The 25,275-nt window shown below is 26.5% G+C and overlaps 17 protein-coding genes across 17 annotated transcripts, besides 31 other annotated features; 10 read left to right on the top strand and 7 right to left on the bottom strand.

Moving 5' to 3' along the window:
* Window positions 1–158: 158 nt before the first annotated feature.
* Window positions 159–262: a microsatellite.
* On the top strand, window positions 262–2,076 carry EDI_342040 (uncharacterized protein; the record flags this gene model as incomplete). Its single annotated transcript, XM_001735009.1, has 1 exon — window positions 262–2,076. The coding sequence occupies one exon, from the start codon at window positions 262–264 to the stop codon at window positions 2,074–2,076; it is 1,815 nt and encodes a 604-aa protein (XP_001735061.1).
* Window positions 2,077–2,162: 86 nt separating this feature from the next.
* On the bottom strand, window positions 2,163–2,664 carry EDI_342030 (uncharacterized protein; the record flags this gene model as incomplete). Its single annotated transcript, XM_001735008.1, has 2 exons — window positions 2,163–2,258; window positions 2,308–2,664. 2 exons carry the CDS (start codon window positions 2,662–2,664, stop codon window positions 2,163–2,165), a joined length of 453 nt encoding a protein of 150 aa, XP_001735060.1.
* Window positions 2,260–2,293: a sequence feature (AT_rich).
* A 39-nt stretch (window positions 2,665–2,703) lies between the features above and the next one.
* Window positions 2,704–2,749: a sequence feature (AT_rich).
* Window positions 2,750–2,809: 60 nt separating this feature from the next.
* EDI_342020 (uncharacterized protein) lies at window positions 2,810–3,546 on the top strand (the record flags this gene model as incomplete). The annotated part of the gene is made up of 3 exons (XM_001735007.1): window positions 2,810–2,857; window positions 2,901–3,251; window positions 3,307–3,546. 3 exons carry the CDS (start codon window positions 2,810–2,812, stop codon window positions 3,544–3,546), a joined length of 639 nt encoding a protein of 212 aa, XP_001735059.1.
* Window positions 3,547–3,596: 50 nt separating this feature from the next.
* Window positions 3,597–5,463, bottom strand: EDI_342010 (uncharacterized protein; the record flags this gene model as incomplete). Its single annotated transcript, XM_001735006.1, has 3 exons — window positions 3,597–4,562; window positions 4,619–4,782; window positions 4,836–5,463. The coding sequence occupies 3 exons, from the start codon at window positions 5,461–5,463 to the stop codon at window positions 3,597–3,599; spliced, it is 1,758 nt and encodes a 585-aa protein (XP_001735058.1).
* Window positions 4,795–4,829: a sequence feature (AT_rich).
* A 22-nt stretch (window positions 5,464–5,485) lies between the features above and the next one.
* Window positions 5,486–5,519: a microsatellite.
* Window positions 5,520–5,538: 19 nt separating this feature from the next.
* Window positions 5,539–6,757, bottom strand: EDI_342000 (uncharacterized protein; the record flags this gene model as incomplete). The annotated part of the gene is made up of 2 exons (XM_001735005.1): window positions 5,539–5,852; window positions 5,908–6,757. 2 exons carry the CDS (start codon window positions 6,755–6,757, stop codon window positions 5,539–5,541), a joined length of 1,164 nt encoding a protein of 387 aa, XP_001735057.1.
* Window positions 5,553–5,575: a sequence feature (AT_rich).
* Window positions 6,758–6,794: 37 nt separating the features above from the next.
* Window positions 6,795–6,942: a sequence feature (AT_rich).
* Window positions 6,943–6,982: 40 nt separating this feature from the next.
* Window positions 6,983–7,531, bottom strand: EDI_341990 (uncharacterized protein; the record flags this gene model as incomplete). The annotated part of the gene is made up of 1 exon (XM_001735004.1): window positions 6,983–7,531. One exon carries the CDS (start codon window positions 7,529–7,531, stop codon window positions 6,983–6,985), a length of 549 nt encoding a protein of 182 aa, XP_001735056.1.
* Window positions 7,285–7,305: a sequence feature (AT_rich).
* Window positions 7,532–7,899: 368 nt separating the features above from the next.
* Window positions 7,900–7,941: a sequence feature (AT_rich).
* A 98-nt stretch (window positions 7,942–8,039) lies between these two features.
* Window positions 8,040–8,061: a sequence feature (AT_rich).
* A 596-nt stretch (window positions 8,062–8,657) lies between these two features.
* Window positions 8,658–8,692: a sequence feature (AT_rich).
* Window positions 8,693–8,855: 163 nt separating this feature from the next.
* Window positions 8,856–8,894: a sequence feature (AT_rich).
* A 41-nt stretch (window positions 8,895–8,935) lies between these two features.
* Window positions 8,936–8,971: a sequence feature (AT_rich).
* Window positions 8,972–8,994: 23 nt separating this feature from the next.
* Window positions 8,995–9,071: a sequence feature (AT_rich).
* A 159-nt stretch (window positions 9,072–9,230) lies between these two features.
* Window positions 9,231–9,295: a sequence feature (AT_rich).
* Window positions 9,296–9,629: 334 nt separating this feature from the next.
* Window positions 9,630–9,665: a microsatellite.
* A 511-nt stretch (window positions 9,666–10,176) lies between these two features.
* EDI_341980 (phosphatidic acid phosphatase type 2 domain-containing protein 1B, putative) lies at window positions 10,177–10,644 on the top strand (the record flags this gene model as incomplete). The annotated part of the gene is made up of 1 exon (XM_001735003.1): window positions 10,177–10,644. One exon carries the CDS (start codon window positions 10,177–10,179, stop codon window positions 10,642–10,644), a length of 468 nt encoding a protein of 155 aa, XP_001735055.1.
* Window positions 10,645–12,415: 1,771 nt separating this feature from the next.
* Window positions 12,416–12,458: a sequence feature (AT_rich).
* Window positions 12,459–12,487: 29 nt separating this feature from the next.
* On the top strand, window positions 12,488–13,870 carry EDI_341970 (D-hydantoinase, putative; the record flags this gene model as incomplete). The annotated part of the gene is made up of 1 exon (XM_001735002.1): window positions 12,488–13,870. One exon carries the CDS (start codon window positions 12,488–12,490, stop codon window positions 13,868–13,870), a length of 1,383 nt encoding a protein of 460 aa, XP_001735054.1.
* Window positions 13,863–13,923: a sequence feature (AT_rich).
* Window positions 13,924–13,946: 23 nt separating this feature from the next.
* EDI_341960 (uncharacterized protein) lies at window positions 13,947–15,521 on the top strand (the record flags this gene model as incomplete). Its single annotated transcript, XM_001735001.1, has 1 exon — window positions 13,947–15,521. One exon carries the CDS (start codon window positions 13,947–13,949, stop codon window positions 15,519–15,521), a length of 1,575 nt encoding a protein of 524 aa, XP_001735053.1.
* Window positions 14,561–14,601: a sequence feature (AT_rich).
* A 16-nt stretch (window positions 15,522–15,537) lies between the features above and the next one.
* Window positions 15,538–15,582: a sequence feature (AT_rich).
* A 63-nt stretch (window positions 15,583–15,645) lies between these two features.
* EDI_341950 (uncharacterized protein) lies at window positions 15,646–16,434 on the top strand (the record flags this gene model as incomplete). Its single annotated transcript, XM_001735000.1, has 1 exon — window positions 15,646–16,434. The coding sequence occupies one exon, from the start codon at window positions 15,646–15,648 to the stop codon at window positions 16,432–16,434; it is 789 nt and encodes a 262-aa protein (XP_001735052.1).
* Window positions 16,420–16,490: a sequence feature (AT_rich).
* A 25-nt stretch (window positions 16,491–16,515) lies between these two features.
* EDI_341940 (tyrosine protein phosphatase, putative) lies at window positions 16,516–17,608 on the bottom strand (the record flags this gene model as incomplete). The annotated part of the gene is made up of 2 exons (XM_001734999.1): window positions 16,516–16,829; window positions 16,894–17,608. The coding sequence occupies 2 exons, from the start codon at window positions 17,606–17,608 to the stop codon at window positions 16,516–16,518; spliced, it is 1,029 nt and encodes a 342-aa protein (XP_001735051.1).
* Window positions 16,831–16,888: a sequence feature (AT_rich).
* A 4-nt stretch (window positions 17,609–17,612) lies between the features above and the next one.
* Window positions 17,613–17,679: a microsatellite.
* Window positions 17,680–17,694: 15 nt separating this feature from the next.
* Window positions 17,695–17,722: a sequence feature (AT_rich).
* On the bottom strand, window positions 17,714–19,840 carry EDI_341930 (uncharacterized protein; the record flags this gene model as incomplete). The annotated part of the gene is made up of 1 exon (XM_001734998.1): window positions 17,714–19,840. One exon carries the CDS (start codon window positions 19,838–19,840, stop codon window positions 17,714–17,716), a length of 2,127 nt encoding a protein of 708 aa, XP_001735050.1.
* A 161-nt stretch (window positions 19,841–20,001) lies between these two features.
* On the bottom strand, window positions 20,002–20,643 carry EDI_341920 (proteasome subunit beta type-6 precursor, putative; the record flags this gene model as incomplete). The annotated part of the gene is made up of 1 exon (XM_001734997.1): window positions 20,002–20,643. The coding sequence occupies one exon, from the start codon at window positions 20,641–20,643 to the stop codon at window positions 20,002–20,004; it is 642 nt and encodes a 213-aa protein (XP_001735049.1).
* A 21-nt stretch (window positions 20,644–20,664) lies between these two features.
* Window positions 20,665–20,716: a microsatellite.
* A 43-nt stretch (window positions 20,717–20,759) lies between these two features.
* Window positions 20,760–20,781: a sequence feature (AT_rich).
* A 120-nt stretch (window positions 20,782–20,901) lies between these two features.
* EDI_341910 (uncharacterized protein) lies at window positions 20,902–21,724 on the top strand (the record flags this gene model as incomplete). The annotated part of the gene is made up of 2 exons (XM_001734996.1): window positions 20,902–21,304; window positions 21,351–21,724. 2 exons carry the CDS (start codon window positions 20,902–20,904, stop codon window positions 21,722–21,724), a joined length of 777 nt encoding a protein of 258 aa, XP_001735048.1.
* Window positions 21,675–21,732: a microsatellite.
* A 64-nt stretch (window positions 21,733–21,796) lies between these two features.
* Window positions 21,797–21,827: a sequence feature (AT_rich).
* Window positions 21,828–21,895: 68 nt separating this feature from the next.
* EDI_341900 (uncharacterized protein) lies at window positions 21,896–22,588 on the top strand (the record flags this gene model as incomplete). Its single annotated transcript, XM_001734995.1, has 1 exon — window positions 21,896–22,588. One exon carries the CDS (start codon window positions 21,896–21,898, stop codon window positions 22,586–22,588), a length of 693 nt encoding a protein of 230 aa, XP_001735047.1.
* Window positions 22,573–22,632: a sequence feature (AT_rich).
* Window positions 22,633–22,660: 28 nt separating this feature from the next.
* EDI_341890 (uncharacterized protein) lies at window positions 22,661–23,641 on the top strand (the record flags this gene model as incomplete). The annotated part of the gene is made up of 1 exon (XM_001734994.1): window positions 22,661–23,641. The coding sequence occupies one exon, from the start codon at window positions 22,661–22,663 to the stop codon at window positions 23,639–23,641; it is 981 nt and encodes a 326-aa protein (XP_001735046.1).
* An 83-nt stretch (window positions 23,642–23,724) lies between these two features.
* EDI_341880 (uncharacterized protein) lies at window positions 23,725–24,579 on the top strand (the record flags this gene model as incomplete). The annotated part of the gene is made up of 1 exon (XM_001734993.1): window positions 23,725–24,579. One exon carries the CDS (start codon window positions 23,725–23,727, stop codon window positions 24,577–24,579), a length of 855 nt encoding a protein of 284 aa, XP_001735045.1.
* Window positions 24,580–24,603: 24 nt separating this feature from the next.
* Window positions 24,604–24,652: a sequence feature (AT_rich).
* Window positions 24,653–25,265: a repeat region.
* Between the last annotated feature and the right edge of the window lie 10 nt (window positions 25,266–25,275).

Here is a 25,275-nt window from a genome sequence, read left to right as displayed (position 1 = left end):
TGAACTACTTTGAATTGTTATTGTTCTTTTCTTTAATAAATAAATAGAGAAAAATGAAAAAGAGTTAAAACAATAAAATGAAATAAGGAATTTTGATTCAATTCAAAACCAATTGAAATTAACTGAAATTCAATTATTTTTTTTTTGATAGATGATTTAATATAAAAATTAGGGGAAATAAGAAAAAGATAAAGAAATAAAACTTAAGAAAATAAAAAGAAAACAAATAAAAATGAATGAAACTAAAAAAATAATACAAATATGCAATCACTTGATCCTACATTTACTCCATCTATTTTAATTGAAAAAGTTAAAATGACAGAATATATTCATCGATTTGGACTTCCTTATAATGAAAGTTTAATTTGTGCATTTAAATGTAGTTGTAAACAATCAATATCAAAATTAGGGAAATTATATGTTTTTCATCGATATATTTGTTTTTGGCCTCAAGTCTTAAAATTCAATGCTGATGTTTGGAAGTTTGAAGATATATCAGGAATTAAAGCAAAAGGTAAATCACTTAGAATTTTATTTGTCAAATCAAACAATTCAAATGTTAAAATTAGTGGAATAGAAAATTCAGAAAAATTTATTCAAGTTGTTACTCAACATTGGAATAACTATTGTACTTTAACAAATAGGGTATTAATGACTTCAGAATCTGAAACAGAAAAATCAGAAGATTCATCAGATATTTCTACTGATTCAATTGTTAATGGAACACCTTCAGAAATTGCACAAAGTGGTTTCTCTTCATCTCCTACTCCATTTATTAATTCGAGTATTAACAATCTTACACCACAAATTTTATCATCACCTGCACCAAAAAAAGTTTCATATGAAGGATTTTTAACTGCTACTGAATTCCAACCAGGAGGAGAAACTGATTTTGATTGTTCTGTTAAAGAATTTTATGAAAAATTTGTTAGAAATGAAGCTAAAGAAAAGTTTAAAGAAATACTTGCAGAAAAAGAGTTAACAAATATTAACGTTTCTGATTGGGAAGTAAGTGAGCAATTTGGATTTACTAGAACTCAAGACTTTATTGTTCCATTAAAAGGAATACCTATTGGACCATCTTCTGCACATGCTATTGTTAATGAAATATATTATTTTGAAGGAGATAATTTAATTATCTGTTCTACTAATCAAACACCTGATGTTCCTTATGGAGATTCATTTAAACTTGAATTTAAAACTACTATTTCACCAAAAGGAGAAAAACAATGTCATTTTGTAGAAGAATTTGCAGTAGTTTTCTTAAAAAAAGTTATGTTAAAAGGAACTATTGAAAGTCAAGGTATTAATAATGCAAAGAAAGATATTGATGTTATGATTAAGAAGTATACAGAAAAAATTTCAGGTAAACCAGCTTCAAGTGGTGACATTGAATTTATTGACGATGAAGTACCAGAACCTAAATTCTTCAAACAACCAAAGATGAAAACTATTATTGAAACTACTATTCCTATGACTCCTCTTCAATTTTTCAATACATTTGTAGAAAATAAGACACGTGAACAACAAATTAAATTAAGAGAAGAACTAGGACAAACAAATATAGAAATGACTAATTGGAAAAATATTCAAGGTGGATTTACTAGAAATATTAATACAATTGAACCAGTTGATACTCCTAATGGAAAAGTAACAACAAGAGCTCAAATTCAAGAATTTTATCAATTAAAAAAATCAGCATTAATTATTGGATCTATTAAAAATTATCTCGATTCTCAAGATTATTATTCAACTGAAACTAGACTTCTTTTAAGTTTGTCTAAACATAATGAAACTATTTTAACTGTTCAGGCTAATATTCTTTTAAAGAAGAAAGGTGATGAAAAAGAAAAAGATTTAATGTTAAAATATGAAAAAGAATGTAGACATCTTATTCAAACATATATTGATAAATTTGAACATGAACAAAGAATTAAAGATACCAATAGAGGTATTGTAAGTAAAGTTAGTGATCGTGTTGTTGAACTTACTTTTAAAGAAAAAATGATGGCTATTCAAAACATTTTATTACTTCTTATATTCCTCGTTCTTTTTGGTATTTTTTTAAAGAAATAATTCTTTAAAAGATTAACATTAAACAACTTAAATTCTCTTTTTAAATTGACGTTTATTTTGTTTTTTTATTCACGAAATGAATTATATTATTCTAGTGTATCAAATATTGGTTGACATAGAATTTGAATTTGATCATCAAATACATAACACATTTCATTAATATTTGAATCAATTACAACACACTATAATATAAATATTAATATATCTTTTATTAAATGAATGTTAACAAACAATGCTTTGTTTTTTATTAAAAATAATTGAAATCATTGAATCTCTTCCTTGAAGGTGCATTGTTTTTAAAGTATCAGTTTCTTCATACGTTTTCCCAACATTAACAGTAGCAACAATTAATTGAGATAAAGAGTCTAGTACTTCCTCAAAAGAAACACTTTCACGTGAAGAAGAATTTCTTTTCTTTTCTCTCTTTTTTTTAGGTTGTAAAAAAGATCCAATATAATTGACAGATTTTGAATCAATAGAAACAACATAAATTGATGTTGAATTTGGGAGAACATTTTGAATAGAATTTAATGTAGTTATAAGTAGTTTTGATGGTAATTTCCTTTGATCTTTTTTACATCCTTCCATATTACTTTAAGAATCAAATCTTATCAGTTTTCAGTTTTCTTTTAAATTATAATTTACTATTTTATTATTATTAATTTATTTAATTGTTTTGCAAAACAATAAAAAAACTTAAAATCACAAAACTAATCAAGTTCTTATTATTTAAATGGGGTGTAGTTCTTTTCTAACATTTTGTGTTTCTAGTATTGGAATTGTTTGTTTTTTTATTAAACACTTTCAACACTCTCATAAATTAGATTCTTAGTATTATTGCTATTATATTAGGTGTATTACAAGTTATATCAACATCTAAAATGAATGACTTTGATATACAAGACGCTCAAATTGATGTGATTACATCATATATTTCGATAGCATTTTCTGGTGTTGTTCTTATTGTTTTTATTATTGTAACGTGTATTTCATGTTTTCATAATCGTGTTGTAAAAATGATAATTGCGATTTTAGTTGTTATATTTGGTGTGTTGTGTATTGGTGGAATCGCTTATTTTGGAGGTGTTGGATATAAAAATATGTATAAAAATTCATTTGAAGAATTATGGAATGAAATTCAGAATATTGTTAAGTCATATGCATTTGAGCAATATGTTTGTTTGGTTTTATTTATTTGTTTCGATACAATTAAAAGAACTAATGTAATAGTACTCTTGTTGTGGATATAATAAAGTTACTAAAGTTTGTGGTTGTTATTTAAATGAAAATTATACAACAGATGAATGTAATACAACTTGTTATGATAGAATTATAAAACCACTTGGAATATTCTTTTTCCTTTCATCAGGGGTTTATCTTTTGATTACTATTACTGCATCAATTCTTACAGTTTTATTATTTATATCAGTCTTTTGTCATCGGGCTAAAGGATATTACAATCAATTTTAATTGCTATTACATTTTTTTTTTTAGTTATTAAGTTTGTTAAATAAATTCAATTAATGAATGATAACTTTTGTTTCACGTAAATAATATTTATTCCATACAACATATTCATGTGCATTAAAATTTAAGTCAATTGACTCTAATTTATTATAGTCAAAAGATATTGGATAATGTTTTAATTCTTGAGTGAAGAATTCTAAATATCTATCACAATTTAAAGCACTTCTTTCCTTTTCACAATTACGAACAAATGTTATTGTTGTTGGACATGTTGCTTCTTCTGCTATTTTTATCAATAAATCTTCTTTAAATTGAAATGCCTGTGGTGAATGTCTCAAAAAAAGAGCAGTAATTTCAATAAATTGAAGAAAAACAGGGGAATTTTCATTTGTTTTGTTATGAAGTCTCTTTTGGAATTGATGACCAGAAGATATCCATTCTTGATATATCAAATCACAAAATCCTTTAGTTGTTCTATATTCTTTACTGAGAATTAATCTACATAAAGATGATATTTGGGCTGTTCGATCCCATCCATCACTACAATGAACCAAGATTGTCTCTCCTTTTTGGACAAGAGAAACAACATCAATTACAGAATTTACTAATCCAAACAAAAGATCTAACCATTCTGATGTATCTCGATAATATGAAAGAGGTGTAAGAATGTCACGATTAAAGAGAGCGTTTCTCATTTTAATAAAACAGTCAACAACAGTATGAATATTAGGTATATTTAAGAACTTAAGTTGAGTCTTTTTGTATACACTTGTGTTTTCATATCCTCCACCGTTTACTCTATTTGCATATGCATTTGTTACTGGTCTACAATCAAAAATGTATAAAATAGCACTATCATTTTTACCTATAGTTCTAATCTCTGATAAAAATTCTTGATCTTCTTTTGAAACACTATCTTTTATTACTCCAATAAAATATGAAGAATTAGCTACTAGTGGTTGAGAGCATCGATATATAGCTCCATGAGTAATTTGATTAAAATAAGTACAAATTGGTATCTATATTAATTATTTATTATTCAGCCAAGTAATTATTAAATCATCTTAAAACAAACTCTTCTTTTTGATCTAAATTCAGCACATTTCTTAATAATATCATCTGTAATTTTAACTGGAACAAGTAAATTTTTTGGATAAGTATCACATAGTTCATAATCATCATTTTTATATACTCTGAAATATTTAGAATTTGGATTATAATATAACTCTTGATCATATCCTATATGATTAGTTTTTATTTGTTTTATAAATAATTAAAAAATTTAACAAAACTTTCTGTATTTTGAATGAAAGCAGTTTTTGATTCTTGTCCAAAACCAATACCGAAACGAATATTAGTAATTTCTGTTGAAATGGTATCACACACTGACCTACTGGCTTGGAAACAAATATTATCATTATACAATGAAGAATAGAAAGGGTTTAATTCAATTGTAATGTATCCATTTGAATTTGATAATGAAAATAAAACCCCAAGAGGAATATCATATACACTTTGCTTTGTTTCACAAGAATTAGAAACAAAGACAAACCTTTGAGAAGTAATGATTACTTCACCATCTTTAACATCTTCCCATTGTTTGATGTCTTCATCACGTTTAATTTGAAACATTGTTTTATACCATAAATTGTTATATAAATAAAACAATGTCTCATTTTGAATTTTGATTTTGAGCTTATGTTTGCAATAATCTGTTTCTTTTGATAAACATCTTAACTCAAGTTCTTCATTTTGAGGGAGTGTATATAAATTATTTTCAATTTTCTCCTCTCTAAAAGAGCATGAAGAAAGACGTCTTCCATAAAGTCTTTGATAGATTTCTTCAGAAACTGAGTTGATGGTTTCTTCTTTTTCATTTGAAGGGGTAGTAGAAATTACCTTTGGTTTATATAAAAACATAAAGTAATATTTTAAGTTTTTAAAAAGGAAAAAAAAGAAAAAAAGAGAAGACAAAATGAATGATGATTAAATGAATTACGATTGATTTGAATTTAAATATTTTTTATATAATGGGAATGCAGTTCCACTAATAGTATTCACCTTAACTGTTGTTGATTTTTTATATGAGCTAAAATCAATAACTGAATTTAATAGTTTTGCTGGATGAATTGCATTTGTTTGAATATTTGATGGTAATGATTTAAAGAATTCAGTTTTCTTGAATTCTTCTACAAAAGAAGAACCATAATTCATAACGTCTTGTGATTCAATCCATCTCCCTCTTGATTTAACAGCAACAGATATCAGTCCAACAATATATTGTAATATTAAATCAATGGCTAAATCATCTAGATTAATTAATACTAATTTTATTAAAAGAAGAAAGATGTTTTTTTTACAAACAGTTCATAGAACGAGAAGCACTAAGTAATTGTTGGGTAAAGACTTTATCTGCTTTGGTTTGTTCAAGTATTTTTTTATATTTACCATTTACAATAACTCCTTTTTCTGTAATAACACAATCTATTTCAGCCATTTCTCTGAAAATTGGATGTGTTCCACCAAAAATTTCCACATTTTCTATTAACTCAATTTCTGAAAGAGGGCAATGTATTATTGATTGTTTTGTTTGTGTAACAAATCCAATTGATTTAAGTGTATCCGTTGCAGGAAAAAGGGCACCTGGAATGAATGATAATAAAGCAAGAATCCATTCCGAATTAATGTCAGAACTCACTTTATTATTTACACAAATTCTACATTTTAATAACAACATTTTAACCAACAATAAGATATTTTTACCACAAGCATTAATCAGTGAACAAGGATCTGGTAATGTATAAATTGGATCATTCATTGAACAATTTAATGTTTTAAAAATTGCTTGAATTAAAGAGTTGTTAATAAATGAATTTTGAATGAAATATAAATCAGCTAATGGTTTGAATCGTTGAAGAAATAAATGAAGATAAGGAGATGAAGTGATCATGCATAATGCTATCTGTTCATCTTCTTTTGGATTTTCTGGTCCTGGAAGGTACTGAGAGAAGTTATATTTATTAAACCATGCAATTCCATAGAGTGGTGGGTTAATGGAAAAACAAGGTACAGTGAAATAATTATAGTTTCCTGGACAATCACTAAAACAGATATGAGGAATAGAATTATAGTTATATTCACCTTCAGGAAATAAAGGGTATGTAATAATTATACCTCTTTTATCTGAACATAAAATGATGTGGTTAACTGTCATTTATTATTATATCGTTAATTAGATCATTTCTTCAAAGAAAAATTTTAAATAATTTTAGTCTATTACAAGAAATATTTTCTTTATATAAATTTTATCTTTTGATTTTTTATAAAACAAAAATTTGAAAAAATTTTACAAAAATAATTTTTGTTGAAAGATTTTTTTTGTTTTTAGTTTTTTTATAAGCAAATAGTTTGAATAACTCTAAAAAAAAATTAGAGAGGTTTATCCATTCTTTAATAACATAGATAGAGTGTTATCGTTTTGTTTTAGAACAAAAGTACTTTTATTCCCAAATTTCTTTTCTATTTCTTTGAACATTTCTTCTCCAATTCTTTCTATCGCAATTCTATCGTAAATTACTCCATTAAAAGCTATTGATTTAACAATATCCATTTTAACTGTATTATATCTCCCTGGTGTTTGTGATGAATGAATACAATACCCAAATTCAGAGAGTAAATCATTGACAATATTGATAGACTCTCTATAGCCATTCTTTTTCTTTCGATAAAGTGCTGTTTGTGTATTAATATTATTTTTAATATCTGTTTCTTCTAAGCCATATACTCTTCTTTTAATTAGTGCTTGCAAATCGATAACATTATCATCGCTAAAGCATAATCTTTGTATTTGAAGAAAGGGAATAGTAAGTAATTTACGATAGCTCCTTTTCTTTAAATTAATATCACAATGCCGGTTTAGTAATGCAATACAAAATGCCCTAACTTTAGATTGGTAGTTTCTGTTATCGATATAAGAGTGGTAATTCATAATGAGTTTGTTTAAATAATTTTCAGTTTCTGAGATTTTAGCGAAAGAACTTCTTTTTGTTTAATTTCGATTTTTCACTTTTCTCAATGACTTTAAAATCATCACAGATATAAAAACACATTTTTTTTCTTTATCCATATTCGTGTATTTATTAGTACTAAGAAAAGAGGTCCAGTCACTTAGTTGATTAAGTATTGTAATTACTATTTGTCTTCTTAGTAAACTTAACAAATGTGTTGTTAGTATTAGCTAAGTTACCACTTTCGTTAGAAACAATAAGATAAGGTATGGAAGTGATATGGAAGGCAGTTCAGTAGTTTGTTTTATTTCCGTTTGGTTCTTTTTTATGAAAAAAATCCAAACCATACATTATAATAACTTTATTATATTTTTATTTCTATTATATTTTTCTTTCTTAGTTCAGTGATTCAATGGTATAGTGTTATATATATCAAGAAAAGAATTTACTTATGTTTTACTTACTGAACTTAAATTTCGCTAGTTACGGTTTTATTTATTTAAAAAATTAACTTCCTTTTTCAAATAAATTATTGGTTTTGTTTTGATTTATTTAATACTTTGATTAAACAAATTTTATGAATCTGAACTTCTAAAATAATAGTTTTAATTTTTCTTGAAATGAAACTATCGTTAAAAATCATATGGCAATTTTGTTCACTCGAATAAGAGTTACTCATACAAATAAATACGAGTCACCTCAATTTAACACCACCTAATTTAATGAAAGAGCTATTTATTCATAGCCTACCAAAATTAAGTATTAATTATTAAAGAAATCAGGATGATTAAAATAAAAAATGATTGCCAGTATTCTTCACTAATAAATTGTTGAAAAATACATATAACAATCATAGTCAAATCGTAAATCATATTGAACTACACTTTTCTTATTTGTAATTTTTAGTTAAAGAATTATTATAAGTAAACAAATGGCTAATATAGTTCAAAAAATATTATATGTAACTTAGAAAAGAAAGGACAATAGATAAAAGTATTGGATATCCTTAAATTAATCCATTCATTATTTTACTCAAATTTATGTTTACAAAGAACATTGTAGTGTTTCATCGCAACAAGTATACTACACTTAAAACTCCAACAAAAGTTAAAAAGAAAATTACTAAAAAAAAAAAAATAAAAGAAAATGGATTTTATAAACTCATCGGATTCTTTTGTTAAATTAACAGTAAAAGAACTGAAGAAATTAACCAATAATAACATCTCCAATCTTGGATAGAAAGTATTAAAAAATTTGAAGAAGAACCATTAAAAATTAATAACTCTTTACGTTAGGTGGCTCAAGTTTTTATGTTAAAAAATAAATTTAATATACTATTTAATTGAATCAAGTCTTGTGAGAAGTCATAAAACTTTTTTAATACCATTAATAAAATTTAATATTAAGTAATAACAAAAAAACTAGTTATCATAACCTTATTGAGATAATTTAATAATCATAATAAAGGATTTAATAATATGATATTATTAAAATGATCAATTTATAAATTTTATTAAATAAGTTAGCACATAACACCAAAATTATTCTCCTATTCTAATAATTTTTTTAAACTTTACTGACATTTGAGTAACACCACTATTAGTGTTATGAATTTTTTATGTCCGATATTGATAACCAACCCAACGAAATTGGAGTTATTCATTTTTTCCTGTTATTGTCATAAAAAATTTAATTATTATAGTATTTCATTATAATGAAATTATAAATTGAAAGATTAATTTTTTGAAAAAGAAAAGTCAATCTTATTTTTGATTGTTTGGATATAGAAATACAACAAAAGAAATTATAGATAATACTTCATTCAATAATGTTTAAAGACAATAATTCTAGTATTTCAAATCGACGTTTTTTCGATTATTATTTAAATCTTATCGTTGGTTCTCCTTTCTTAACTATTCTATTTTTAATATTCCTTGTGCTAAATAAGAGTGTTCATTTGGAATTTGTGTTGATAAGAGAATTGTATTTGTGTTCTATAAAATTAACAAAAACTTATTTTTCTGTGTTTGTGGATAAAATATTTCTTCTTAGATTAAATATTTCAAGAAGCTTAACATTAAATAAAAAAAAAATGAAAACAAAAAATAAAAAAAACTAATTGATAAGAACTCTTCTTTTTTCAAATAATTCATGCATTTCTTGATCATATTTGATTCTTAAATTTGTGCGTTGAAGAGTTAGTTGTATTTTCTTTGATTTGATTTGAGTACGTATTTGATATAGATATTGTAAATTAGCTTGAATATCACTTTTATTGGTTGACTCAATGGAATTCATTTACTAATTATTTAATAGTTTTCTTTTTTTGTTAGTAATAGGTTAAACTACTAACCAAATGTTAGATTTTAGATCGATTAAACAACAATGTACCAAAGCACTAGTAGTTGAATTTAGTATTACTATTATCTTTTTTGTTGGAGGAGTTCTTCTAAAATATTTACCATCACATCAGATGGATATTCCTCTTGAGAGAAAGAATTTGAATGTGAACTATCCATTAGTTTCTGAAACATTTCCCTTTTTGTTTTGTTGTATTTTTTCATGGTGTATTCCAGTAGTTGTTATTTTTTATTTTGCAAAGAAAAGAGATTCAGTGAAGTATTTTATGACGTCAACAATTACTTTCTTCTTTGCAGTCTCATTGTGTTTATTCTTGACAAATGCTTTCAAACTGTTTTCGGGAAAGCCTCGCCCTAATTACTATTCGCTTATTGATAATAATAAAGCATCAAAAGGATATCAGTCGTTCCCAAGTGGACATTCTTCTACGACATTTAATGGAATGATGTTTCTCACATTATTATTATGTGGAGAATACAAAGTATTTAATGGAGATGGTTCAATCTTAAAATTAATTGGATGTTGTTTTCCTTTGTTATTTGGATTTCTAGTTGCTATCTCTAGAGTAAGAGATTATTTCCATGGATATGACGATATTATAGCAGGTTCTTTGTTGGGGTGTGTTATTGCATTGCTGTGTTATGTATTAAAGTTTAGGGCTTTATGGTCAAAGAATAGTGGTGAAATAAAAACTGAAGAATATAGAGAGTTCGATGATAATTTTATCGTTTAGTATAGTTTATGTTTTTTAAAACAAATAGTAAAAAGTGTTTATAAAAAACAAAAATATTTAAAACAATTTTGAGTAGTCATTCAAGTTTTGTTTTAAAAAAAAGTGAAAACTCAATTTTTTCATTTGTTAAATTGAAATAATTGATGTCACTAGTAATTCATCTGAAGTAGAAGAAGGAATTAAGATTTTTGAAGACAAAACACCATCTTTTGAGTGTTTCTCTCTTGATATAGTACATACACTTCAATCTTATTAATTACAATTTCACCGATCATTTATGAACCAAATGTAAAATAAACGGATAACAGCTTCCATAAATAATCACCCACAAGAGTTCTTGTACTAGAATATTTTTTAATGGATGGCCTTAAATCAGAGCCATTGTCTGGTAATAGCCAAACGATTACCTTTTCTCAGAAACTAGTCTAGACACTTCATTAGTAATATTTCTACTAATCTCTCAAACCCAGTCCAAGTAACAGCCAACTCAAATAACTAGACTCAATCATCAATTGTATCAAAGAAATAATAGTTAAATAGAAGTAATTAACATTAGTGATGATAAAGAATTTATGTATAAAGATGGTATTGAAAATAAAGAGTGTGTTGATATTGTCTATTATCTGAGAAAGTGACTGGGAAATTATTCAAGAAGATAAAACCCTAGAATTTCAAATGTCTTAATAAATAAGATAAGAAATAAACACAGTGTTAGTGAAGAAAATGATTTTTTCTTAATTAAAATTAATTGACCACAACAAACGTTTAGGAGGTCTGATAAAGAATTAAGACTAGTTTTTACTATTAAAGAATTAGGTTTTAAAATGAGAAGAGGTATTTATTATTGACTCAGACAAAACAAGAATAAAAGATGGTACATTTCATGTTGAAGTACTAGGAAAAAACAAATTTGAAATTGGAACACACTCAGTGGATTGTTTGTTTTATCTTTTTTTATCTAAGGAAAAATTATTTAAGTGCATAGATTTATATCATCAATTCTTAATTATATATCGTCATTTAATACTTGATAATATATCGTGTATTGATAAAACTTCAAACCATACTTTATCATTTGATGCAGGAAACGAAAGAAGGTCTGTGCCGCTTATTATAATTTGAGATTTAAGTAGTAATTAAATTCAAAGTCTAACCCTTAGTTAGTTGATTATAAAAATTTGTTGTAATATGAGTTATTCACAGTTTAATGCACTCCTCAACAACGAGTGTTATGGAGATCCAAATTTCTGGTATTCATATGGAACGCACAAAAAAATAAATTTTAGTAAATTGTATGTGATAACAATCCAACAATTGAGAGATGACATTACTATATGAGACAAATTATTTGTTCTCGTTATGAGAAAGAGTTTGAAGGAATGACTAATGGTAAAGATGTTGTCTCAAAATTAGGAATGTTTTCATGAAATATCGCACAATTTCTAAAAAAAATACAACTCCCTTTCATCACTTTTTATAAATTTAATACCCTTTTTATTTCATTTAGAAGTTCATTAAGAAAATTTTATGGTTTTTATGTATTAAAACAAATTGTTTCAGTTATTCGTAATGTCTGTAGAATAAAGTGCTTTAATTTCTTTGGACTTAATGTTGAAAACTTTCATCAACTTATTCATAGAACAAAAAGAATTTTAAAATAGATAAAGTGGATATATAAAAATGGAATCATAGAAATTATTTTTTTTTTGTTTGAAGTTTCAAGGTTTTCTATAATATTCTTTGAAGATAACTATTAAGAATTGTTCAAAACTAAATAATAATTAATTTACAGTTTTTAGTTATAAATATAAATAGATATGTTGAACTCTAAATAGAATAAAAAATGACTTTCATCATCAAAAACGGTACTATAATTACTACTGATTCAAGCTTTAAGTCTGATATATATGTAAAAGATGGTGTTATAGCTGCAATTGGTAGTGAATTGACTCCACAAGAAGAAGTAGAAATTATTGATGCATCTGGTTTATTAATTTTACCAGGTGCAGTTGATGGACACACTCATCTTGCAATGCCTTTTGGTGGAACAATATCTGCTGATGACTATGAATATGGAACTATGGCTGCTGCATGTGGTGGAACAACAACAGTATTTGACTTTGCCCTTCAAGAAAGTGGAGAGAATTTAATAGAAACTTTAAAAAGAAGAGATAGTCTTGCATCCCATCAATCATGTATTGATTATTCATTTCATATTGCAATTAAAGATGTTAGCACAAATGAACTTTTAGATTCTATTGATTCAGTAATATCTGAAGGAGTCTCTAGTTTTAAAGTATTTATGGTTTATGACTTCTTTGTAACTGATGGTCTTTTTTATAAAATACTTAAAAAGACAAAAGCGTCAGGAGGATTATTAGGAGTTCATGCAGAGAATAAAGGAGTAATTGATACATTAACTGAAGACTTTAAAACAGAAGGAAAATTATCAGCATGGTATCATTATGAATCTCGTCCTGAATTTGTAGAGGAAGAAGCTGTTCAAAGAGCAATTACATTAGCAAAATCAGTTGGTGCACCACTCTATATTGTACATTTATCATCAAAAGGTGCTATTAATATTATAGAGAAATCAAGAAAAGAAGGATATCCTATATTTGCAGAAACTTGCATTCAATATCTTGAATTAACAAATGATGTCTTTAAAAAAGAAGATGCTATAAAATATGTTTGTTCCCCACCAATGAAAACAGAAGAAAGTAGACAAGCACTTTGGAATGCATTAAAATCAGGAGTTATTCAAACAGTTGCAACAGATCATTGTCCATTTCAATTATCAGAAAAGGAATGGGGAAAAGATGATTTTACAAAGATTCCAAATGGATGTAGTGGTATAGAAAATATGTTTCCCTATATGCTTTCTGAAGCAAATAAAGGAACTTTAACTTTTAATAAAGTGGTTGAAGTATGTTGTTCAAATCCAGCTAAATTATTTGGTATTTATCCAGAAAAAGGGTGTTTAGGAATAGGTTCTGATGCTGATATTGTTCTTTATGATCCAAATAAGAAATTTACAATTAGTGTTGATAATATGCATTCTAATGTAGATCATACTATTTGGGAAGGATTTGAAATGCAAGGTTATCCTGTTGCAACATATTGTAGGGGTAAATTAGTATTTAAAGATGGAGTATTTGTTGGAGAAAAGGGATATGGAAAAAGAGTAAAATGTAAACCATTACATTTTTCAACCGCACAATTATAAATTATTCTAATCATTTAAAATATTTAATAGTTTTAATTTTTTTAAAAAAAAAAGAAGAACTTCTTATTATAATTTTATGAATTTCTCATATGGATTTGTTGTTATACTTTTTCTTTTCTTTTGTAGTTTTGCTCAAAAATTTAGTATTATTAAAAAAGGTAATTCCATTGAAATAACTAAAGGAGCAATTCGTGGGAGTGTTGCATGGGGAAGTTATGAAAATACAGTTAATAGTACAGGGTGGGGAGTATTAAATATTCATACAAATAAAAAGTATTCACCAGAAGAACAAGCATTTGCAGCGGGATATATTGAATCATATTTAACTCATCAATGGATATGGATATATTGGCAAAACTATTTAAAAAATGAATATAAACATGGAATAAAAAAAAACATTAGAAGGTTTATGTCACTTCAATTTAATTTTTGGAGAAAACATATTAAAAATAATGACAATGATGATATGTATTGGAAGAATCAAAAATTAATTTTTGAACAATTTAGAGGATTATGGAATGGGTATAAAAAATTTGGTAAAGAACCTATGACATTAGAAGAGTTATACTTTTTAAATTCTGTTGGGGATTTACCAACTATTACTGATAAATTTGAAAAGATTCATAGTGAAAATTCAATGTTAGATTTACAAGATAAAAATCCTGATGAACTTTACCATGAATGTAGTGCATATATTAAATATAATAATAAAAGTAATGATATTATTTTTTCACATAATACATGGAGACCATATTATGCAATGTTAAGAATTTATAAACATTACTTTTTTCCATGGACTAAAAATGCTCAGCCAATGAGTTTTGCAAGTAGTCCTGGATTAATTCATTCAAAAGATGATTTTTATTTACTTAGTAATTCTCAACAAAAAAGGTTTGGTGTAATGGAAACTACTAATTCATTTTTTTTAAAAAAACTTAATGAAAGAATTACACCAAATTCTCTTCTTTCATGGCAAAGAATTCTTGTTTCAATGTATTTTGGTCAAACTCCTAAAGAAATTACAAAGACAATTGGTCAATTTAATAGTGGAACATATAATAATCAATGGATGATTATTAATTTAAATTCTATTGAAAAAAATGCACAGAGAAAGAAAAATATATTATATATTGGTGAACAAATGCCAGGAAAATATATTGTAAAAGATGTAACATCAATATTAATTAATCAAACATATTGGGCATCATATAATATTCCATATATTAAAGAAATTTTTGAATCAAGTGGATATTTAAAGAAAATGGAATTAGGAAAGAAAGAGTATAATTATACTGGGTCTTCTCGTGCTTTAATATTTACAAGAGATGGTGCAAGAATTCATTCAATTGATGATGTTAAAAAATTAATGACAATGAACCATTATAAAACTGATCCAATTTCAAATAAACCACGAAACCAAATTGCTGCTCGATATGACCTTGAAATAGATAGTGATTATAAATTCCCATTTGGAGCTGTAGATTGTAAAATAGGAGCTGCTTCATTAAAATATAAAACATTAGCATATTGTGGACCAACACATGAAGGAGGACTTCCACCATTTAACTGGGAATTATTTCCATCAATCCAACATTGGGGAACTCCTCGTGTTTATAATTTTGATTGGGTTAAAATGAATCCATCTCTTTAATAAAAAATTCAAGAAGAAAATAATATTTTTTATCTTTTTAAAATTTAATAAAATTTTTTTTCAGGTTCTATTTCTATGGAAAAAGATATTTGTTGATAGAAAAAAAGATCTCAGAACATTAATAATGAGTGATAAAAACCAAGCTCCTTCTGTTGATTCATTTCTTCATAAAATATCTGGGTTATCAATATTAAATTATGGAACAATAAACATTTGTGTTCCTCCTTTACCAACTTTACCAACTCAATTTCCAAATGAAAAACAGAACACACCTTCACAAACAGAAATTATTACAGAAAGTGGTGGTGGTGTTAAACGTAAAATAAATCCTATTAATGATAAAAAAAAGAAAAAACCAAAAAATATTATTAATATATCAACATTAATAGAGTTAAATAAAGAATTATTTGTAAATTGGACAAAGTTAAATGATTATGGACTTATATATGATAGTGAGGTAGATGGACTCTCAAGTACAGCACTAAATTTATGTATTTGTGGAAAAGAAAATATTATGGTTATTATTGTTACAAAACATGGATACGTATTTGGCAGTTTTAATTCATTAAAACTACCAGTACCAAAAAAAACTGAAGAATGGGTTAAAAATGATCCAAATTTCTTTGTATTTACTCTTTCAAATCCTAAAAAAACAAATCCAATGCAATTTTATCTAAAAGATAAAACAGCTGATGGACTAAATATTTCACCAAGTACTTCAAAAAAATGGGTTATTGCAACTAATGCATGTTTTGGTATAAAACAAGTTGATGGATGTTATATATCTAATAGTTTTGTTCAATATTATAATGTTCCAAATGGGATTACTGAAGATATTTTTGTTGGAAGTCATTATCCACAAACATCTGATATCTCAAAAGTAATTGCTCTTCAATGGAAATTAAAAAAATGATTGAAATTTTACTTTTTATTTTTTAAAAATAAATTAAAAAAAAAATTGTTATTTAACTAAAAGATGAAAAAAGAAAGGAAATTAAAACTCGTTACGTTTAATAAAGTCTTGAACTATTTCTGAATGTTTTTCTTGAAGAAGTGGTGTAAGTGCATCAATAACTTCATAATATTGACTAATAGAATCTAAGGCATCTTCATAAAAACAATTAACGGTTTCACATATAAAATCATATTGTTCTTTTGTTTGAACCATTTTACTTCTTTCATTTCTCATAGATAAAACAAGTTCTGGAAGAATTACTTCACAGTCTTCATAAGAAATCACAGGATGACTTAATAAAATTTCTTCAATACGATCTTCAACTTCTCTTACTTTTGAAGAAGAACTTGTTGCTATAATATAAATATTAAAAGAATAATTAATTTATTCTTAAGTTATTAAAATAAAATAACAAACACCTTTGTTTACTATAAGTTTCTGATTTTTCCAGAATTTCATAAGTGACCATTTCTATAATACGTGATAAAAGACAATACACTCCAGTTCTACCAACACCTGCAGAACAATGAACACAAATAAGATTTCTATTAGAAAATTTTGATGTAGTACCAATAATATATTGAATATAAACAAGGTCTAGTGCATCTTTTGGATTTGATGGAACTCCAAAATCAGGCCATCCCATATAATGGATTTGAATAAATGAATAAACACCATCTTCATATATAATTTGAAGATATCTAATTTGAATATCTTCCATAAACTTATCTTCTTCAATATCATCATAAAGAGTATCAATTGTATTTACTGTGTATTTTCCAAAAACTTTTTTACCACCTTCAGATTTATATCCCCAATAAGGTGTAGCTTTAGTTCTTGTTTTTTCTTTACATTTTGTTAACATTACTACAATTGGTACTTGTTGTTCAATAATCATTTGAAGGAAATCAGGGATAGTTTCAATGGTTGGTGCTTGAGATGCAATCATTCTTCCTTGAAAAATATAATTAGCATTTATATAACCATTATTATTTAATTTTACTCTTGTGTCGTCATTTGCTAAAACATCAGTATATCTATTCTTTTTAATATTTTCTGGAAGAAGTGCAGCTTTAAATTTTTCAGGAAGTTCAGGAGGAGTATTCTTTTGGATATAATCAAAATCAGACATTGTATTTCTTAGTTCTTCTTCAATTTTTTTGTTTTTAATTTCATTCTTCATTTCCTTTTTTTTTTCTTTTTCATCAAAAAATACTCAAAAAATACTAAATTAAATTTAATTATTCAATTCTTCAAATGCCTCTATTAATGACTTAATTGCTAAATTAATTTCATTACTATTACGTTCTGATTGAATAGATTTAAGTCGTTGAATAGAGATATCTCTAATATCAGTTGTATTATTTGTATAATCTAATTTATAGAAGACATTTGTTAAATTAATAATCATTTCATCAGAATAATTATCTTCAACTTTAATCCAACTCATTAATCTATGCATGCACATTTCCATAATTGTTGTATTTATTTCTTTATCATATTGTGATAGCATTGGAATAAATACTTCAGTAATTTTTTCTAATTCTGGTCCTGCTTCATCTAAACATAATTCGTATAATTTTTTAGAATCTTCAAAATGAGATTGTGAATAACATAAGAAAAATGTAAATAATAATGATCGTAATTGTGTTTCTGGAATTGATCGAATAAATAATGACATCATTGTTTTTGCAAGGCATAACTCACTTGATTCTTCTGAAATATGTAGTCTATCATTTAAATATAATCGTATAACTCCTTGTAATACAATAATTAATGCTTCTAAATCTTCACTTAAACTTAATAATGCATCGTTATAAATATCTCTTAATGTTTCAGGAACATTTATTCCACTTAATAAATAATAATCAGTTAATCCTTTTAAAGCAACTAATCTTACTGATGTTGTATCTTTTGACAGTCCAGCAATTAGTACAGGAAGAAATTGTTGTGCTTTTTCTTTATTAACAAGAACTGTAAGACCAACAAATTCCATTGTAAACACTCTTTTCTCTTCATCAGGTGATTGTAAATTTTTAAATGTTTGTCTTAAATGATATTCCAAGAATTCTGATGGAAGGATGTAGTTAACTTCAATACATGCTTTATAATATCCTTTTAAAAATAACGGTTGATCATCTTCAGTAATATTATGCATTTCATTAACAATAATACCAAAATGATCATTTGGTTCCATCTTTACTAATACTCTAAATGCTTCATCAACCACAATTTGTGAATGTCCTCTAACGATTTCTAAAATATTACATTTTCCTCCATTACATTTTGAATATAACTTCATTAATGCAATTTGTTCTAATTCTGATTTCCCATTAATACAATTTAATACTTCTTGTCCATCTGGATAATCTCCTTCACAATGAGATATTAACACATAACATCGAAGAATAACAATTGTTGGTGAAACATCAAGTGTAACACCTGCTGGTGATTGAGTAATTCTAATAACTTCTTCAACAATTTTTTTACTTAATAAAATATATCTTTCCATATCTGTTCCTGATTCTCCTTCTTGTGGTGGGAGTTGAGGGATTTTATCTAATGGGAAATATTTTTCAAAATACTCTTCAAGTCCAATTGTTTCAATCCAATATTTAACTAATTCTTCAAATTGTTTTTTAACAGTTGATTTTTCTTCAGTTAATGCATGAATAAAAATATAACAAAATGAAGTATGTGTAATATATTCTATTGGAATATTTTTAATTGTTTGATATGTGTATTCACGAACAATAGATCTACTATCTCCAACTAATCGAATGATTGGAATAATTGTTTCTGAATTAATTGCTATTGATTGTAAAGTTGCAACAACAACTTGTGCTCTTGGATCTGATAAACAATTTACTAATTGAGACGTTTCAAAACGTTTTAAAGCAAGAATAGCATAAGTACGAACATTTGATTGTGTGTCTTGTAAACGTTCAATGAGAGATTTATTTATTTTTTTATAGATATCTTCAGTGAGAGTATAATTATCTGGCATTGAATTTAATATTCTCATTATAATATATACACTTCGTTGACGAATTAATGGTTCAGATGAATATGTAAGATCTGAATGAATATCAAGAATATATTCAGTTAAATTATTTTCTGCTTTAACTGCAACATCAATAAGAAAGTCAATTGCTTTTAATACTGATTTTGTTTTTAATTTAAGTTTAAGTAATTGAGGAACAACCGCTTTATATACCTCGTCAAAATTTTCATTATTTTTTTCAAAATTACTAATTAGTTCGTTTATGTAATGTTTATAATGATCAAGTGCTTGAACTTTTGTAAGAATAGACTGTAGTCTTTCTTTTGAAAGAATACGGACTTCATTATCTGAGGTATCCATTTGAATTGAAGACATTCTATTAAAAGAAGAATCTTTTAATCATTAAGACATATTTTTTTCTCTTTTTACTAAAAGTTATAATTAACTTTATTTTTTTATTTCTCTAAACTATAAAAACAAAACTTATAAAAAATTTGTTATTTGTTTCAAAAAGTTGTAATTTAATTTTGTGGCACAGGGACTTTATCTCCAGTAATAAATTCAGATTGAACACCTTCTGATGTTATATTTACGGTATGGATAATTCCTCCAGATGAACCATCACGATAAATTGCTAATGAAACAGCTGTAATAATAAATTGTTTGGCTTCTTCAAAAGTCATATCCTTTTTAAAATGAGCATCACAATATCCCCAAATATATGTTGAACCACTTCCTCCAACACATATATCATCTTGTTTCATAGCTCCACTTTGAAGTATACGATATAATGTTGCTCCATTAACTGAGTCATATCCACCACATATAACTGATGATGAAAGGAATGATTTATTTCCATAAATAATATTTCTTGTTGACGTAGCAGCAGCAAGTACAGTTGGTTCTTCTCTAGTTTGAGCAGTATACATTCTTAATGAATGTCTAACATAATCTGCAATCGTTTCACTATGAGCTGAAGTTCCAGCCATACACATTCCAATAGAATCAGAAACCATACGAATTTTATTTTTACATCGATTAACTACTATACTTCCCATTGAAGTTCTACCATCAGCTCCAAGAAGAACACCACCATTATAAACAACTCCAATGATTGTCGTTCCAAGTGAAATAGGTTGATATGCATTATGTGTGAATTCCATCTCTTTTACTATTTAAGTTCATTGTTTTTTTTTTGTTTTTTTTTATTGAAGTTTTTCATTTTTCATTTTTTTTAAAGTATGAAAAAATGTTATTAGTGAGTATTGAACCATTTATCTTTATTTTTATTTATTTTAAATCAGTTAAGAATCATTTTATTATAATTTCTCAATTATTTTAGTTGAGTTCAATTATATTGTAATTTCATTTTTTCTCAGGGTTATCCCACTTCATTAGTAACTGAATTTACTTTACAGATAATGGCAGAACAGACCCAAAGCAATTCAACCGTCAGTGAATGTGAAGAAGTATTAGACAATTTTGGTGACATTGAAATTGAAACGTCTCAACCAAATAATGTATTAAAAAAAAAACGGGTTATCATCTCACGAGAACCTATGAACCAAGTCATAGTTCTTGAAATTAAAAATTGGTGTAATTTGGGGTATTCTAAAGTCATTTTATTTGAAACATCAAAGCATCTACTCTATGAAATAAAACAAGTTCATTTGGAATATGGCTGTTGGTATATTAACCCAATACTTCTTTCTGATAGTTCTTTTAAAATAAGTTCTATAATGGATCCTTTTTATATAGTTCTTCATTTCCTTTGTTTACATAATGTTAATGAAACTACAAAATTTTCATCTCTTGACGATATTTGTTTGTTTAATTTACTAAATTTATAACACAAAATAATAATAAGTAGATACTTTATTACCTTCTAATGTCATTACCGAATTACTTAAAGATACCTTAACTCAATTTGTTAAAGAAGAAAATAGTCATTATAAAATTGACTTTCCTCTCATTAAAGAAGTCCTCATAGAAAAAAAAAATTTAATTGACAACTATCTTAAAGGTATTGTTAAAAATGAATCTCGTCAAACAAAAGGAATGGACAAATTTTTAACTAAAAAAGTTGACAATGACACCCTTTTTTTATATCTCGGAGAGTACTGGTATAATCTGATGAACTGGAAAATTCCAGAAGAACAAATTGTTTATTACGCTGATGATTACACACAGTATGAAAAGAAAAAGAAAGTAACTAAAAAGAAAATTTCTAAAAAAAAGAAATAAAAAAAAAATTGAATCTTTATTACAATAATGGTTTTCATTTTATTAAAATGGTTTTCTAGAAATACTCAAAAGTAAATAAAAATAATATAAATATAATAAAAAAGAACAATCTAGTAAAATGAAAAGTATTTAAACTGATCTTATTATGAATTAATCAAAAAACTTACTGAAATGTCAGACGTCATTTGCTTTTTAACATCATTTCTGTTAGTCAATGTTTGCCTTATGATTGCTACTGCTTTGAGTAAGACAAATATCATTACCAGCTATACCTCAAGAAAAATAGTTCATATCTCTCTTGGAGTATGTGAAATATTGATGTGGGGATATTATTCTGATGAACCGATGGCTAGAATTTGGGGGTCTATGTGTTGTATTCTTTATTTATTTGTCTTTTTAATATTTGGAATGGGATGGATTAAAGGACCAGTTGCTGATTTCTTAGTTGCAACAGTTTGTAGAAATGGTGATTATAAAGAAATGTTATATGGGCCATTAAATTATTGTTGTATTATGTCATTTTTATCTCTGATTTATTGGAGAAATTATCCACCATCTATTATTGGAATGATGATTATGTTGACTGGTGACGGAATGGCTGAAATCATTGGTAAAATGATTGGAAAAACTCAACTTAAAAATCCATGGGGAAAAAATAAAACTATTGAAGGTGCATTTGCTGTTATGGTTTGTGGTGCAGTTGGTGCAACGTTAATGTGCTATCTTATTTTTGGACAATTCTATTTCTTCCAATGTATTATTTCAGGATTAATTGGGGCAATAGTTGAGTTTTATTCATATCCAAATTATGATAATGTGTTTATTCCATTATCATCATTGCTTTTAGGATTTTTAATCTTTTAATTTATTGTTTTAAATAACATTCTTATGTTTTTTTTTTTTTAAAACCCTTTTTCAACTGAATTTGTTATTTAAATGAATTATTTGTATTCTCAGCATGATGGATATGGATTGGAACTTAACTGTAATCCACTTGGAGTAAATGTACTATGGAGTGATGGAAGTTTGAGTTGGTATTCATCAGATTTAAAACAACAAAAAAATTATCAAGTAAATGGTCAAAGAAGTTGTAATTCAAATGACCCAAATGTTGCTTTTACAATAAGTGATACTGGTGTTATTTGTAGTGTTGATTGTCGTCAAGACAAACCAAACATATTAACAAAACCATCAAATCATCTCACAGAAACAGCAATAGCATCTTTTGATATTGGACTTGCTGTATCTTTTAAAACACATATTAAATGTTTTGATATTAGAAATATGAAAGTTGTTTGTACTATAAATGAAGCTCATTGTGATGATATTGTTGATGTTGCATTTTGGAGAGGATTATTAGTATCTGCTTCTCAAGACAATTTATGTTGTGTAATTGATTATACTCAAGGAAATAATGGAATTCTTGAAACAATAAATGTTGGTAAACCTCTTGGGTTGTTGGGTGTTGCTTCAAATAAGTATCTTACTATTGTCTCTGACGATAATGCTTTTGTTATCTACAATGGAGAAACATCAACACTAGAATGTCAAATAGATGATTTGAGAACAATCACATCAATTGGAGATGAAACTCCTTCAACTATTCTTAAAGGTTGTGTGATTGATAATAAAATAGGAACTGCAACTTCATTTGACTCAGGTAAATTAGTGCTATCAACTTGGCTAGGAACAAATAGTTTTCTATCAAGGTCTGAAGCCCATTACCACTCTGCATTGGTTAGAGATTATGAAGTTATTAACGATATTGTATATTCAACTGGTGAAGATGGAAAAATATTTGTTTATAATATTAATACTACTCCTCGACAACAAGGTCAAACTCCTTATCAATCAAAAGTAACAAGCAGTCTTAGAGAACGAGGGGAAAGACGAACTAATAGAATGTCAGAAGATTAATTCATTTTTTATGGTTTTTTAAAATTATTTCAAAAAGATTTCTTCTCAACGTGTCAAAAAGTCATCAACTCATAATCATAAAAATGGATTCTATAACTGTAAGAAAAGCAGTTGGAGCTGGTAGATGGTTTAATGCTAATGGAAATGAACTGGCAAATGAAATTGATCATTACATTAACAATGCTCTTAATAAACTTCCACCAATTCAAGGTAAAATATTAGGATGTATTTCACCTCACGCTGGTTTCAGATATAGTGGTCCAACTGCTGGTTACGATTTTGCTGCTTTAAAGAGAGATTCTGAAATTAATGGAAAACCAGATGTTGTTTTTATTCTTGGGTTTAGTCATTCATCTAGATTTGATTACGCTGCCATAATGGATGGAAAAGCAATTTCAACTCCAATTGCCACAACAGAAATTGATAATGAAGCAATTACAATATTTTGTGAAGGAAGAAATTACTTAAAATGTTTCTATAAACCACATAATGGTGAACACTCTGCTGAAAATGAATTACCATTCGTTCAACGAGCATTACCTGGAGTTAAAGTTGTGATGGTATTAATTGGTACTCATAAATCTGAAGTATTTGAACAAGTTGCTCAAGGTCTTCAAGCTGTTGCTTCTAAGAAAAAGATGTATGTCATCGCTAGCAGTGATATGCTCCATGATGAAAGTCATAATCTAGTTGAAAAAACAGATAAAGAAACAATATTACTGACAGAAAAAATGGATATAAAGGGTTTATTAACAAGATGGAGCTATGAAAATCAAATTTATTGTGGAATCACTGCTATTATACCAACAATGATGTACGCTCAATCCATTGGATGTGCTAAAGCTATCACACTTGATTTAACAGATAGTGAAACAGTAACAAAGAGAATGAACAGTGGTTGGGTTGTTGGTTATGGTGCTATTGTTTTCGTACTCTAACTCCTTTTTGTTATTTAAATTGTGTTTTTTTTTTTTCAGAAATAATTTTTAATATTTTTTATAAATTAAAATAAAAAAGTAGATGGTTAAGTGTTATTGGTTTTATTTTACTTTGTTCTTTATTCACCATAGAATAATCACCTCATTGCGTTTTAAGAATGAGTACTCATCAACCCCCTACTGTCTATGTTTTCATCTTGTTGAGAAATGTGAATTTCTATTCTTCACGTTTTTATTTGGACTGAGTTAATGTCTTTTCAAACTTCTTCATTTAACTATTCATCATTTAATTAATTATCTCATCTTTATTTAATTTAATGTGCATTAACGTTCTTCGTTCTTTACTTTCTTATTTTATGTTGACTATATCATTACCACTATATTATTATGTCCAATTTCATTTAGCGTTAACGAGTAGATCAATTTTCATTGGTAATATCATTGTATTCAATTCAATACATTTACTATCAAATACACATGCACAATAACAAGTAAACAACACCACCATCATTATAAATATTCTTCTATGTAATAAATGATGTCCCATCATCAGAAATAATAATCACTCTGATTTTTGAAGTATTGAGTAAGATCTTTTCTAACTAATAGCAGCATCATAATCCAAAGATAACTACTGATTTAATTCATTGATTTATTTTAATGTTTTTGTCGTGTTTCTGAGGTGCAAATTCAAAT

This window comes from Entamoeba dispar, genomic scaffold (genome assembly GCF_000209125.1).
Source record: "Entamoeba dispar SAW760 scf_1105229458841 genomic scaffold, whole genome shotgun sequence".
In the NCBI taxonomy this organism is placed as follows: domain Eukaryota; phylum Evosea; order Mastigamoebida; family Endamoebidae; genus Entamoeba; species Entamoeba dispar.
This window is presented reverse-complemented; position numbering and strand designations above follow the sequence as displayed.